Source organism: Equus asinus, chromosome 28 (assembly GCF_041296235.1).
Source record: "Equus asinus isolate D_3611 breed Donkey chromosome 28, EquAss-T2T_v2, whole genome shotgun sequence".
NCBI classification, from domain to species: domain Eukaryota; kingdom Metazoa; phylum Chordata; class Mammalia; order Perissodactyla; family Equidae; genus Equus; species Equus asinus.
Window position 1 is genome coordinate 36,979,616 of NC_091817.1, and position 14,206 is coordinate 36,993,821.

The 14,206-nt window shown below is 38.5% G+C and overlaps 1 protein-coding gene across 2 annotated transcripts in view; it reads left to right on the forward strand.

The window, feature by feature from the left end:
- Nucleotides 1–14,206, forward strand: part of PHLPP2 (PH domain and leucine rich repeat protein phosphatase 2) — a 71,227-nt gene that overhangs the window by 24,025 nt on the left and 32,996 nt on the right. For both annotated transcript variants that reach the window (XM_044760852.2, XM_070500717.1), the window contains one exon: nt 7,679–7,869. In XM_044760852.2, coding sequence (XP_044616787.1) covers nt 7,679–7,869 — 191 coding nt within the window. The remainder of the gene's footprint in view (nt 1–7,678; nt 7,870–14,206) is intronic.

Sequence of the window (14,206 nt, forward strand, 5' to 3'; positions counted from 1 at the left end):
TGTTGAGTACTTACGAAAGCGCTGAGCACTCTACATAGATTTCTCATGTGATCTTTATAACGCTAAAGGTAGGTGTTATTATTTCAGAGAGGTTGTAAGTTGCCGAAGTCAAATAGAGAGCTAAGAAACAGATAAATCTGTCTACTTCTAAATCTCATCCTTTTAACGTCTAGGATACTCCACCATTTGGTTGTTGGAGAAATAGAGGAATATGAGGAATCCGTAAAATGTAAGCACTGGGAAGGACTAGGGATCATCTAGTCCCACTTCTTGGTCTTAAACTTGGGAAACTAAGGCCTAAAGATATAAGAAGACTTATTTGGGACCATGAAACCAGATGGTGGAATTGCTTAGCCACAACTGCTTCTGAAATTTTTCTACTAAAGTACTTCAAATAGCAGAAGTTTTTTGTGTGGTGTGGGGGGGACTATTGCAAGTTTGAAATTTGTTTTGAGGTATCCTTTTTTATTGTTTTAATGTAAGTAAATATTTCATTTTTACCCCTCAGTGTATCTGGTATAAATGGTGCTTCAATTTTCTCTGACTTCTTTCAAGATTTTTTCTTTGTCTTTAGTTTTCAGCAGTTTGATTATGAATTGTCTGGGCTTAATTTTCTTTGATTTATCCTGTTTGAGGTTCACTGAACTTCTTGAATCTCTAAGTTTATGTCTTTCATTTGGGAAGTTTTTGCCTATTATTTCTTCAAATAACTTCTCAGCATAGCACTTTTTCTTCTCTCTCTCTGGTTCTACCCCCTTTCCATCTTCGGAGCTTTTGGCATGCTGTTTAAGATCATTGTATGACTCAAGGGTGAGCCCAGGAGTTCAGAGACAACTTTATGGGATTGTTTTCCAGCACTCCTTCCTCTTCAATAAGTCTTGGGCCTTTATTTAACCCATCCTGTTGGGCACTTCCCACAACTGCACCCAACTCCAGGGCCCAGCACAGGAGGAGACGGAAAATACAACAGGTTTTCACCCCCTGTCTCTTGGGACTGCATATCTTCCAGTCAGAGAGGGAAGTTCATCCCCCTCAGAGTTTTAGGTGCCTGTGTCCCTCACCCTTGCAGCTACTCCTGGGGCCTGGTGCTGGAGAAAATAAAGAAAATGGAAAAAAAAGGAAAAGTGAGGAATTTCTCCTGCTCTCTGGGCATGAGGGGACCCCTTTCCCACTCTTCACGACCGAACTTGAGGGCTTCTCCTACAAGTCCACACCAGTGCCCACTTCTAGGTCTGGAGCTTTTTCGAGTCCTGGCTGGGGGATGTCAGAGGAGGAAAAAATGGTGAACTCACTACTGTTAGGTGGTATTTTTAATTCTGTTTTTCTTCCCTAATCTGCCTGCTACTGTTTACTTTTCAGGGGCCTCATTTAGCTGCTCCATGTATTCTGTCCAGGTTTTATAGGTACATTCAGTGGGAGAGACAAGATAGAGTGTGCTTTCTCCATCTTACTCAGAACTAGAACCTTAATGGTGTCTTTTGTTTAAAAGAAGTATTTATTTTTTATTTTTTATTTTTTGAGGAAGATTAGCCCTGAGCTAACATTTGCTGCCAATCCTCCTCTTTTTGCTGAGGAAGACTGGCCCTGAGCTAACATCCATGCCCATCTTCCTCTAGTTTATATGTGGGACGCCTACCACAGCATGGCTTGCCAAGCGGTGCTATGTCCGCACCCGGGATCCGAACCGGTGAACCCCGGGCCGCCGAAGCAAAACATGCGAACTTAACTGCTGTGCCACCGGGCCAGCCCCCAGTACCTCATTTTAATATAGTCCAATTTAACAGTCTTTTCCTTTATTATTTTCTAGAAGCTTTATTATTTTGACTTTCAATTTATATTCACAGTCTGTCTGACTTCATTTTTTATTCTTTGTTTGTTTTGAGTATCATCATGATCTCATGGGCTTGAATATACTTGTTTCAACTCATTATAGCCATTATTCTTTTTGATGCTCAATTTGTCCCTTCTCAACTACTGTGAGCTCTTTCAAGTTGGCTCTGCGTCCTTCCAACATGACCCCAGTAGTCTTCAATAGCATTCTGGATTTTCCATTAAGTTCTTGGACAACAAGATGTCCTAAGATCATCTTTTCATTATCTGACTCAGACTAGGAATAAACCACTTTTCTAAGGACTCCTGGTTCATTTTAATGAAAAATTATATTTAGAGATTATACTTTGGGCAATAGAGATACTCATTGCTACAGGGTTACCCTTGGTTCTTTTTTTTAGAAACTTTTTTTTTCTTTTGTAGGGAAAGATTCACCCTGAGCTGACATCTGTTGCCAATCTTCCTCTTTTTTTCCCCTCCCCAACCCCACCATGCATGGTTGTATATCTTAATTGTAAGTCCTAGTTCTTCTATGTGAGCCACCACCACATCATGGCAACCGACAGATGGGCGGTGTGGTTCCGAGACTGGGAAATGAACCCAGGCTGCTGAAGTGGTGAGAGTGCTGAACTTTAACCACTAGACCATTAGGGCTGGCTCTAGAAACTTTTTTTTTTAATTATAAAAGCAATCCATTTTCTTTATAGAACATTTGAAAGTATAAACATTTAAGGAAATTAAAATTATCCCTAATTTTCCACTTAGAATCTTGGATTTTGAGATTGTAAAACTACTTTTTTTTTTTTTTTTTTTTTAAGATTTTATTTTTTCCTTTTTCTCCCCAAAGCCCCCCGGTACATAGTTGTGTATTCTTCGTTGTGGGTTCTTCTAGTTGTGGCATGTGGGACGCTGCCTCAGCGTGGTCTGATGAGCAGTGCCATGTCCGCGCCCAGGATTCGAACTAACGAAACACTGAGCCGCCTGCAGCAGAGCGCGCGAACTTAATCACTCGGCCACGGGGCCAGCCCCTGTAAAACTACTTTTTAATTAGAACTATTAGACATTCCAAATACTTATTAGAACGTCCCAATTCTGTTTTTTATCACTTTCAGAATATCAGAGACTTGAGGCGCTCTGTGTCTAGCAAACCCTCTAAAATTAATGATAAAACAGCATGTTATTTCATATACACATAACTTACCCCAAACAAAATTGAATATTCCCTTTTGAGAGTGGTAGTAGATAGATTTAGGAGTTTTCTGTGTAATAAACTATAAAGAAATTTGGCCAAGCAAAAAGAGACTAAAAAAATTATACATCAATTGATTTAATATCTGTTTCGTGTAAACTTTCAAAGAGACTGTTAGACAATTAAGTATGATAAACTTTAATGAAGTCCCATTTTTACATAATTTAACCAACTTTGTAATAGGTAATGAGGTTAACCAGGATGGGGAATATAAATGCAATGGCAGGTTTGGAGAGAATAGTGAGATTAAAACAAAAAAATAACTTTATTGAGATACAACTCACATACCATAAAATTCACCCTCTAGAAGTATCCAATTCAGTGCTTTTTAGTATATTCAGAGAGTTGTGCAAGCATCATCACTATCTAGTTTTAGAAGGTTTTCATCACCATAAAATGAGATCCTATATCTGTTAGCAGTCATTCCCCATTCCCCACTCCCACAACACCTGGCAACCTTGAATCTACTTTCTGTTTTTTCTGTCTTTTTTTTTTTTTTGGAGGACAATTAGCCCTGAGCTAACATCTGCTGCCAATCATCCTCTTTTTGCTGAGGAAGACTGGCCCTGAGCTAACATCCATGCCCATCTTCCTCTACTTTATATGTGGGACGCCTGCCACAGCATGGCTTGCCAAGCAGTGCCATGTCGGCACCTGGGATCTGAACCAGCGAACCCTGGGCCGCTGAAGCAGAACATGCAAACTTAACCACTGCGCTACCAGGCTGGCCCCTGTCATTTTTTATTTTTCCTTCTTCTCCCCAAAGCCCCCTGGTACATAGTTGTGTATTTTTAGTTGTGGGTCCTTCTAGTTGTGGCATGTGGGATGCCGTCTCAGCGTGGCTTGATGAGCAGTGCCATGTCCGCACCCAGGATTTGAACTGGTGAAACCCTGGGCCACCAAAGCAGAGCGTGCGAACTTAACCACTTGGCCCCGGGGCTGGCCCCATACTTTCTCTTTTTATAGATTTACCTGTTCTGACAATCCGTCTAAATGGATCATACATACTTGTTTTTTGTGGCTGGACTTTTGACTTAGCATAATGTTTTCAAGGTTCATCCATGTTGTAGCATGTATCAGTACTACTTTTTATGGCTGAATAATATTCCATTGTGTGGATATACATTTTGTTTTGCATCGATCAGTTGATGGACATTTAGGTTGTTTCTACTTTTTTGGCTGTTATGAATAATGCTACTATGAGTAGTCATGTACAAGTTTTTGTGTGGACGTATGTTTTCAGTTCTCTTGCATATAGATGAAGGAGTGGAGTTGCTGCATCATATGGTGACTCTGTGTTTAACCTTTTGAGGAACTGCCAGACTGTTTTCTAAAATGGCTGCACCATTTAATAATGCCACCAGGAATGTAAGAGGGTTCCAGTTTCTGTACATCCTTGCCAACATTTGTTATTGTTTGTCTTTTTTTATTGTATTCATCCTAGTGGGTGCGAACTGGTTTCTCGTTGTGGTTTTGATTTGCATTTATGTAGTAACTAATGAAGTTGAGCATCTTTTCATGTGCTTGTTGGCCTTTTGTTTATCTTCTTTGGAGAAATATCTATTTAAATCCTTTGCCTGTGTTTTAATTGGGTTATTTGCGTTTACTTGCTGAATTGTAACAGTTCTTTATTTATTCTAGATACAAGACTTTTGTTAGATATATGATTTGAAAATATTCTCTCCTATTTCATGAGTCATCTTTTCACTTACATGATGGTATCTGTTGAAGGACAACAGTTTTTTATTTTTGATGAAATCCAATTTATATGTATTTTCTTTTTTGTCACTTGTGCTTTTTCTGTCAATATCTAAGAAACCATTGCCTCATCTAAGGTCACAAGATTTATTGCTATGTTTTCTTCTAAGAGTTTTATTTCTTACATTTAGGTCTATGATCCATTTTGAATTAATTTTTGTATATGGTGTGAGGTTAGGGATCCAGCTTCATTCTTTTGCATGCGGATATTGGGTTGTCCCAGCACCGTTTGTTGACAAGACTATTCTTTCTCCATTGAGTTATCTTGGTACCCTTGTCAAAAATCAGTTGTCCATAAATATGGGGCTTTATTTGTGAACTCTCAATTCTATTCCATTGCTCTCTGTCCATCCTTATATCAGTACTGTACTTTATATGCCAAGTCCTTACTGTTTAGCAAGTTTTGACATGGGAAATGTGAGTCCTCCAGCTTTGCTCTTTTTCAAGGGTTTTTTTTGGCTTTTCTGAGTCCATTGCATTTTTATGTGAATTTTAGGATCATTTTGTCAATTTCTACCATGAAGGTAGCTGGAATTTCAATAGGGATCACATTGAATCTGTAAATCAGTTTGGGGAGTTTTGCCATCTTAACAATATTAAGTCTTCCAACCCATGAAGACTGGATGTCTCCATTTATTTAGGTCTTCTTTAATTTCTTTCAACTATGTTTTGTAGTTTTCAGTATGTAAGTTTTATTCCTCTTTTCATTTTATTCTTTTTTTGCTATTGTAAATGCAATTACTTCCTTAATTTCACTTCTGAATTGTTTATTCCTAATGCATAGAAATACAATTGATTTTTTAAAAATCTTGTATCCTGCAACTTTGCTGAGCTCATTTATTAGTTATAAAAGTCTTTTTTTCTGCCTCACTTAGGATTTTCAATATGCAAGATCCTATCTTTTGCAAATAGAGATTGTTTTACTTCTTTCTTTCCAGTCTGATACTGGTTTTGAATCTGTAAATGTGAGGTGAGTAGAGACATCTGTTGGACATGTCTTGCAGGCAATTGGATATATGAGATCAGAACTAAGAGAATACTAGGGCAGGAGATAGAAATTTGAGGGCCATTATCAACATGTGAATAGTGCAGTTTGAGAGGTGGACGCCAGATTGAAGTAAATTGAGTAAATAGGAGGTGAGGTAACAGAGATTGCTAATATAGAAGCACAGATGAGAAGAAAAGAGCCTCAAAGAATAAACTTACAGAGCTTCTCAAAATATGGTTTGTGGGCCATCTGCATTTACATTACCTGGGATACTTGTTAAAAATACATTTTCATGTTTCATCCCAGGCCCTCTGAATTAGACTCTTTGTGGATGAGTCTTGGTGTTCTGCAGTTTAAACTAATTCTCAGATAAGGAAATTGGAGAACCACTGAACTAAAGGAATTCTACAGTTGAGACTTGGAGGGAATGGGAGAAAACTTCAGTGCTTTTGTAGCTTTGATAGAAACAATAAGGAAGGTGAAGTTGAAGAGTGAGAAGAGAGAGGAACCAAACTCCCAACGAAGGTGGAATTTAGAATATAGATGAAAGTACTGGCCTAGAATAGAAGGAGAAATGATTCTCCCATATATCTAGTGTTAACATACAAAGTTTTAAAGCTTTGAAGTAATCTAGTCCATTTCCTCTGATGTTATCTATAGGACACATAGTTAAAAGGGCAAAGTGATGCCCAAGTTTCCATAATCAATTATGTAATAATACTGAGTACAACCTAGTTTTCTCAACTCTCAGGTTATTGCTATTTGCACCACGTCATACTATTTCTGCTTCTGTTCATCTCTGTGTAGAGTTACTTGTCTGTTTTTAGTAGTGCTTTAGCTGAGAACATCTCTGCTGTCATAATGTGCTGTTTTGTTCACTGTATCTCAGTCTTATAAAGATTTCTAATAGGGAGGAGGGTGCTAAAAGAAAGAGAAGTTCTTGGGGCCGGCTCCGTGGCCGAGTGGTTAAGTTCGCATGCTCCACTGCAGTGGCCCAGGGTTTGCATCCTGGGCGCAGACATGGCACCGATCGTCAGGCCACGTTGAGGCGGTGTCCCACATCCCACAACTAGAAGGACCTGCAACTAGGATATACAACTGTGTACAGGGGGGTTTGGGGAGATAAAGCAGAAAAAAAAAAAAGAAAGAGAAGTTCTTGCATGCACATATCAGCTTCTGCCACCTTGATTGGGATAGTTGATTGAAGTTTCAGCCATAAGCTTTTCCTCACGAAGAGCAGAAAGATGGAGGATTGTATACAGAATAGAGTATTCCCATAGTTATGAATTTCTTCCTTCTAGAATAGACTAATCACAAGAATAGTGGCTGTCATTTATTCCATACTTTTGTACCTAAAACTATGCTTTTACTTTACATTCATTATCTTAATTTTTTATGAGAACTCCCCAGAGATGGGTAGTATTAAGATCTAAACTGTGTAAATGAGGAAAGTCAACCTCAGCAAGATTAAGTAGTTCAAGGAAACAAAGTATATGGCAGAACCAGGATTCACACTCAGGTTTGAATGTCTGAATCCCGAGTCCACGATCTTAACCACTCTGCCATACTGCCTTTCTCTGTGTACAGGAGAGATATGGTTGTTGGAAGGATTAACAGTGGCATCCAAAATAAAATCTTGCTCTCTAGACCAAAATTCATGGCACTCCTGTTATATAACTTTAGTGATGGATAACATTTTAGGACTGAGATCTTGTGGTGTAACACTTACATTGTTTGGTTACCTAAATCTATAAACAAGTATGCTGAATGTTGACACATAATACTTTATTTTTGCCTTTCAGTATTCTTATGCTACTTTAATGGTGGTTTCTGAAGTACTCTTTTCTTTTCAGAAAAACCATGCCAGATGGATCATCTGGATCGAATCCTTCTGTCTGGCATCTATAATGTACGCAAGGGAAAGACCCAGCTGCATAAGTGGGCTGAACGTCTCGTTGTGCTCTGTGGCACCTGCCTCATCGTTTCCTCAGTGAAGGATTGTCAAACTGGAAAGATGCACATTCTGCCTCTGGTTGGGGGAAAGGTAAGACTCCCAAAGATGAACTATTCTTCCTTTGATCATCTTAATTTAAAAGATATCACAGATGCTTTTCAAAGCTTTTTCCACATCTTTTCAAAGAAGCCGATATGAGCATTATGAAGGATTATAGCACAAAGTTTGTTCTGTAGAGTTCTTAGGTTTAAACAAAAGAAACCAACTCAGGCTAATTTAAGCATAAAACAGATCTATTTATATCACAGGCTGTCTAGGAGGTCCAAAGGCTATCCATGCCCCAAATTCTGCTACAGAACCTGTCTGTTGAAGGCACTGTGCCTCCACTGCTAGGCACTAGATGCTGTCACTGGTAACACCAAGAGTAGACAGGATGCTACCACTAGAAGCTGCCTTTGGAAACTAGATGTAGCTGCCAGCAGCCATCACCGAAATAGATTCTTTCTAGTTTCTCTTTTTTGCCCGTTAAACTAAACTTCAGAGTCTGGAGTGGTTATAAGCCCCTATCCAGCAGCCAGGGAGGCATGCCATTTCTTACAACTGTACTAGAGAATTCCCCATCACAGGAAAGGAGTTCAGTTGCAAGTTAGCCAAACAGAATGACATATGACTGAAAACAGATATGTTAATATTTATATGAAGCTATACATAATTTTATTTCTTTTATTTTGAATCTCAAATATACAACAATTTCTCTGAATTTAAGAGACCGTCCAGACAAAATGACTTTGTGAATTCGTGCTGTGAGATATCCAATCTGATCCAGATATACAGCAATATAGATAAAATACATATATTAAAAAGAAATATATATAAAAAGACATAGCTGGGCTTAGAAATGTAGAATAGAAATGTAAGTGGTGAGTAGGTCTGAAGGCTCTGGGTCTGAAAGGTTGTAGCAGCCCAGGAGTTCAGCTCCTATAAGCATTTGGGTGTAAAAGTGCTCTGCTCACCAGAGGGAACCTGGTCCAGGCTGATTGTCTAGAACCAGGAGATCAGTGGTACTCTTTGCTTCTGGAAAAAGAGCAAAAAAAAAAAAACCCAACCAATCCAAAACCCCAAACCCGAAACTGTTGTTAACCACTGCCTGGAAACAAGGCTTGTTGCTAGCTGTGGTCCTAAAGAGGTGGAAGGACTCAGTTATGTGGCCTGCAACTAGGAAATGAACAAGCCCCAACTGGCTTAATGAATTCATGTGTGTAACTCCAGTATCAACCATGGGGCAGGAACCCACCACTACCAAAATGAGACCTGGTTCTGATCTTGGGGGCTGAAGAACAGAGTGAAAAAGTAAGTAAAATTTCTCCAAAGGGAGAACGTGAATGAGGACAAGGTTGGGAGATTGGTGGAGAGGAAGCAGGAAACAGCACAAGAAGGAGAAGGAAAAAACAAACCTTCCATTCAAGTAATTCTTGTCCATTTTTCTCTTTTCTCACTAATAGAAGAGGATTTTGCTCAGAGTAGCAGTATGACCAAGATCAAAAACTGTATCTCCCCAACCTCCCTTGTAATTAGTGGTGGCTAGTAGATAAAAACAAAAATTTCCAGGTGGAACTTTTGAGAAAGCCCTTTAAAATGGGACAGAAATGGATGGCTTGAACCTTTGCCCCATCTCCTTCCTTTATGGAACACAGTCCCTTAGTGTTGGAGGTGGAATGGTCATATGGTGACTGGGAACTGCAAGCATATGCTGAGTGTGGCCATCTGGAAAGTAGAAGGCACCTGCATCCCTGATGGCATTATGGAGCTGCTGTTGCAGTCCTGGACTGACTCTGTTTTTTTCAGCCACTGTTTTATAGCTGAATGTAATAAACTGATGTATTGAAGAATTTCACAGATAAAAAATACAAAAGAGCCCTCGAGGAACGTGCTGGTATGTATCTAATGGAAGTTCCAGAGAAGAGAGTAGAGCAGAACAGAGAAGCAATATCTGAAGAAATAATGGTTGAAATTTTTCTAGACGTAAAGACAAACATGAGTGTTCAGATTGAAAGTATGCTGGATACCAAGTAGGATAGATAAAAATAAATCTACACTTAGACCCATTGCAGAACATGAAAGACAAAGAGAAAATCATAAAAGCTTCCAGAGAGAAAAAGATTACCTAAAAAGAATTGACAGTCTGACAAGTCTTCTTTTCATCAACAATATGTGCCAGAGGACTATTTGCACAATTGCTCAAAGGAAATAAATGTCAACCTATATTTTATATCCAGCTGAATTATCTTACAGAAGTTAAGGCAAAATAGGACATTTTCAGACATGCAAAGACTAATGAGCTGACACATCCTCACTGAAAGAGCTACTAAAGGATGTAAAAAACAAACCTCCCACCAAAAAAGGAAGGAAGGAAAAGAAACAAGAAAACAACAAAGGGGAGGTGTGAACAATGAATATAAGAAACAATGATGAGTGCAGACATTGCTAATATATGGTAATAAATTTAGTATTGATTATAAAAGGTTTTAAAGATTTTTATATTTTAAATATAAAGATTTTTTTTCCTGCTTTTTCTCCCCAAATTCCCCCAGTACATAGTTGTATATTTTAGTTGTGGGTCCTTCTAGTTGTGGCATGTGGGACACCACCTCAGTGTGGCCTAATGAGCAGTGCCATGTCCGTGCCCAGGATCTGAACCAGCGAAACCCTGGGCCACTGAAACGGAGCGCGTGAACCTAACTACTCAGCCATGGGGCCGGCCGATATATTTTAAATATAAATATGAACTAATAAAGCTCAAACTACCCTGAACAGTATTCAAGATGCAGTGGTGTGTTTGATAAGTAAAGTGTGATGCAGTCTTGGAATAAAAGGATAGAAACACAAAGTAACTTTAAACTTTATTAGAAAAATTGTCAAGCATGAATTAAAAAATTTTAAGAATAATCACTAAAAGTAGAAGGGGAAAAAATATAAAAAATTCTGTAATGCTAAAAGGCAGGAAAAGAGTTGAGAAAAAAGGAGCAAAATAATTAGCATGATAAATTATCACAAATTATAGTGGTAGAAATAAATCCAAATATATTAGTAATCACCATAATCATGATTGTCAGATTGTTATTTAAAATCCTACTACTTTCTGTTTATGAGACATACCTAAAACTTAGAAGGTTGGATGTGAAATGATGGAAAAATTATACTGGTCAAATAGCAACCAAAAGAAAATTGGTGTGGTTATATTAACATCATATAAAACATATGCAACAAAGATCTGTATCTAGAATATATAAAGAACTTTTACAACTCAGTGATAGAAAAATACCCTAACAAAAAACTGGGCAAAAGATTTGAACAGACCCTTTACCAGAGAAGATACAGAGATGGCAAATAAACACATGAAAACATTCTTGACATCATTAGTTATTAGGGAAATGCAAATTAAAATCACAGTGAGATACTACACACCACTCGAATGACTAAAATTTAAAGACTGATGAATACCAAGTTTAGCAAAGGTGGGGAGCAACTGAAACACTCATACGTCATTGGTGGGATTGCAGTCATTTTGGAAAACAGTTTTTTCATTTCTTATGAAGTTAAACATGCTTATCAGATGACCCAGAAATTCTCCTAGGTATTGAGAAATGAACATATATCTTTACAAAGACTTTGACTGGAAATTCATAGCAGCTTTATTCAAATTGCCAAAAACTAGAAACAACCCAAATGTTCATTGACTGGTGAATTGATAAACGGAGGTGGTATATGCTTATATTGGAATACTACTGAGCAATACAAAGGAATGAACTGCTGATGCACACAAGAACAAAGAGGAACCTCAAAAGCATTATTCTAAGTGAAAGAAGCCAGGTACAAAAGTCTATTTATTGTATGATTTCATTTATGTGAAATTCTAAAAAAGGCAAAAAACTCTAATGATAGAAAAACAGATGCGTGGTTGCCAGGGTGTGGAGGGAGGGAATTGACTGCAAAAGGGCACAAGGGAAATTTTGCGGGTAATAGGGTTACACAACTGTGTTATTTATAAAAACTCATCAAAATGTTCACTTAGTGAATTAAAAAAAAAAATCACAAATTTATTTTATGTAAATTATACCTCAGTAAAACTTATCTCCCAAAAAAGACTTTAATGCAGAAGCATTAGTAGGGATAAAGAGGCTCACTACAAAGTGAGGAAAGGAACATTTCACCATGAATATTTAATAATTCTGAAGTTGTGGGGGATTTACAAACCTGTCTCACTATTTGATATATGACTGTGTATTTCTGTGTCAAACATCACATAATATTTAAACGATTATTCTAAAACAACATCTATTCTTCATTTCAATACAATCCTTTATTTTAACACAGATTCATTCAATTGCAGTGATTTATTATATAAAATGGTCATGTTGTGAGCATCACAATTGAATGTTGTTATTTAATTTTATTGGATCTTTTTTATTATTCTTTTTTTGCTTAAAGTATTTTGTATTTCTGCCATTTGACTCAACTTTTACTTGGCACCAGAAACCTAATGATTTATGAGTATAACTTGAAAGTTTCCAGCTGACTCACCAAGATTCAGTAGCTATGACATACCAAAGTGAGGTGTCAGACAAAGATGTAAGTGGTTCTATAACTATAAAAAGACTTCACCCTAATCAAAGCTATATAGGTTGAGTTGGAGTTTGGGGGAGAATTTCTTTGAAGAGAGTTGTACTGTGAATCCCTATCGCCCCCCAAATAGGAAGGGAAGAGGTTTCTGCCTCTTTCCTCAGTGAAAGAGGTTTCAACAGGACTCAAGAAAGCTTGATATGGGTTCCCTGCAGTAAGGGGACATAGTGGACTGGTGTCCTGCCTTCTGACTGGGAAGTCTCGAGGATAAGAAATAGGCTACCTGGCTGCTTTGGTGAAAGAGCAAAGCCTAGCTCATATGTTGGGATCATTGTGTATTACTTGGATTTTTTAATATGTGACCCAGATGGGTTGAAGAGAGAGTGAGAGCCATTGGATGGATGGGTGGATTCTCTTAGAACATGTCCAGTAGGGCCACCTGGAGGAGCAAACAGGCTCCACCAGAGGACAGGCTGTAAGTGGACCACCAGATTCCTTTGGATCTAAGGAGGGAGTGGTCAACTGCTGGAAAAGCATGCATTAGCCAGGTCAAGGGATCTGTCAGTGGGAAGCCATCATTGCTTGGTTTGGGGTGGGGAGTACCCAAAGAACCCTCAAAAGGACACATTGAGGGACAGCATCCCCTTTAAAATCTGCTAGGCCCAGAGAGCGCGAAGTCAGGTTATGACTCTGCTAGACTAGAAGGAACTTTTGGGCTTCTATCTTCCCTGTCCTTCCTCTTTTTCCACTTCAACCCTGGAGGGGATCAGAGATGGCATCTAGCCCAGCACCTAGGAAGTAAGGGAGGAGGTGAATCCAAAAACCAGGCCAGGGCACCCCTTGCAAGCAGGAAGCTGCCCCCAGTGTGCTCCAGTTTTGAGGGGAAAGAGTTGGAACAGTCTTACCTTTGAAGTGGAAACTTTGGCTCTTATCACATCAGCCTGAAGACTCCTGTTGTGAACCATGCCATGCATTCTTGCATTGCAGGGACTTGAACTTGCTGTTGCTGTGCCAGGAATGCTCCTCCTGCAGGAGATTTCCATGGCTTGCTTCTTGACCCCCTTAGGGTCTTTGCTCCCTTGTTACCTCCTCAGTGAGTCTTTCCTCGACTGCCCTATTCATAATTCAGACTACCCACCCTGTCCTCCTCCAAGCCCTTACCCTGTTTTTCTTCATGTATTACTCATTATATATTACATCGTGTCACAGTTTTGGTGTTAGAGTGTTTGTCGCCTCTCTAATATAAACTCCATTGAGGGCAGGGACTTTGTTGGTTTTTACCCTCCTGTCTCTAGCATCCCAAACAGTAGAATGTATTCATTCAACAAATATTTAATTATCAAATTGAGACTATTTTGTGACTTAAAGAGTAATAAACAAATTTACTTATGATTACGCCCTCTGAGTCCTACTCCTTCAACATACTTGTTAAATAAATATTCCTTTGCTTTTTCTAAACAGCTTTATTCAGATATAATTCATATACCATACAATTCACCCATTTAAAATGTGTAAGTCAATGGCTTTTAGTATGTTCACAGAATTGTGCAACCAGCACCACAATCAATTTTAGAATATTTTCATGACTGTGAAAAGAAACCCTGCATTCCTTAGCCATCATCTCCCCATTCCTTCCCCACCTCTAGGCACCTACTAATCTACTTTATATTTGCCTATTCTGGACATTTCATATTAATGGAGTCATACAATTTATGGTTCTTTGTGACTGGCTTCTTTCACTTAGCATAATGTTTTCAAGATTCATACATGTTGTAGTGTGTATCAATATTTTATTCCTGTTTACAAT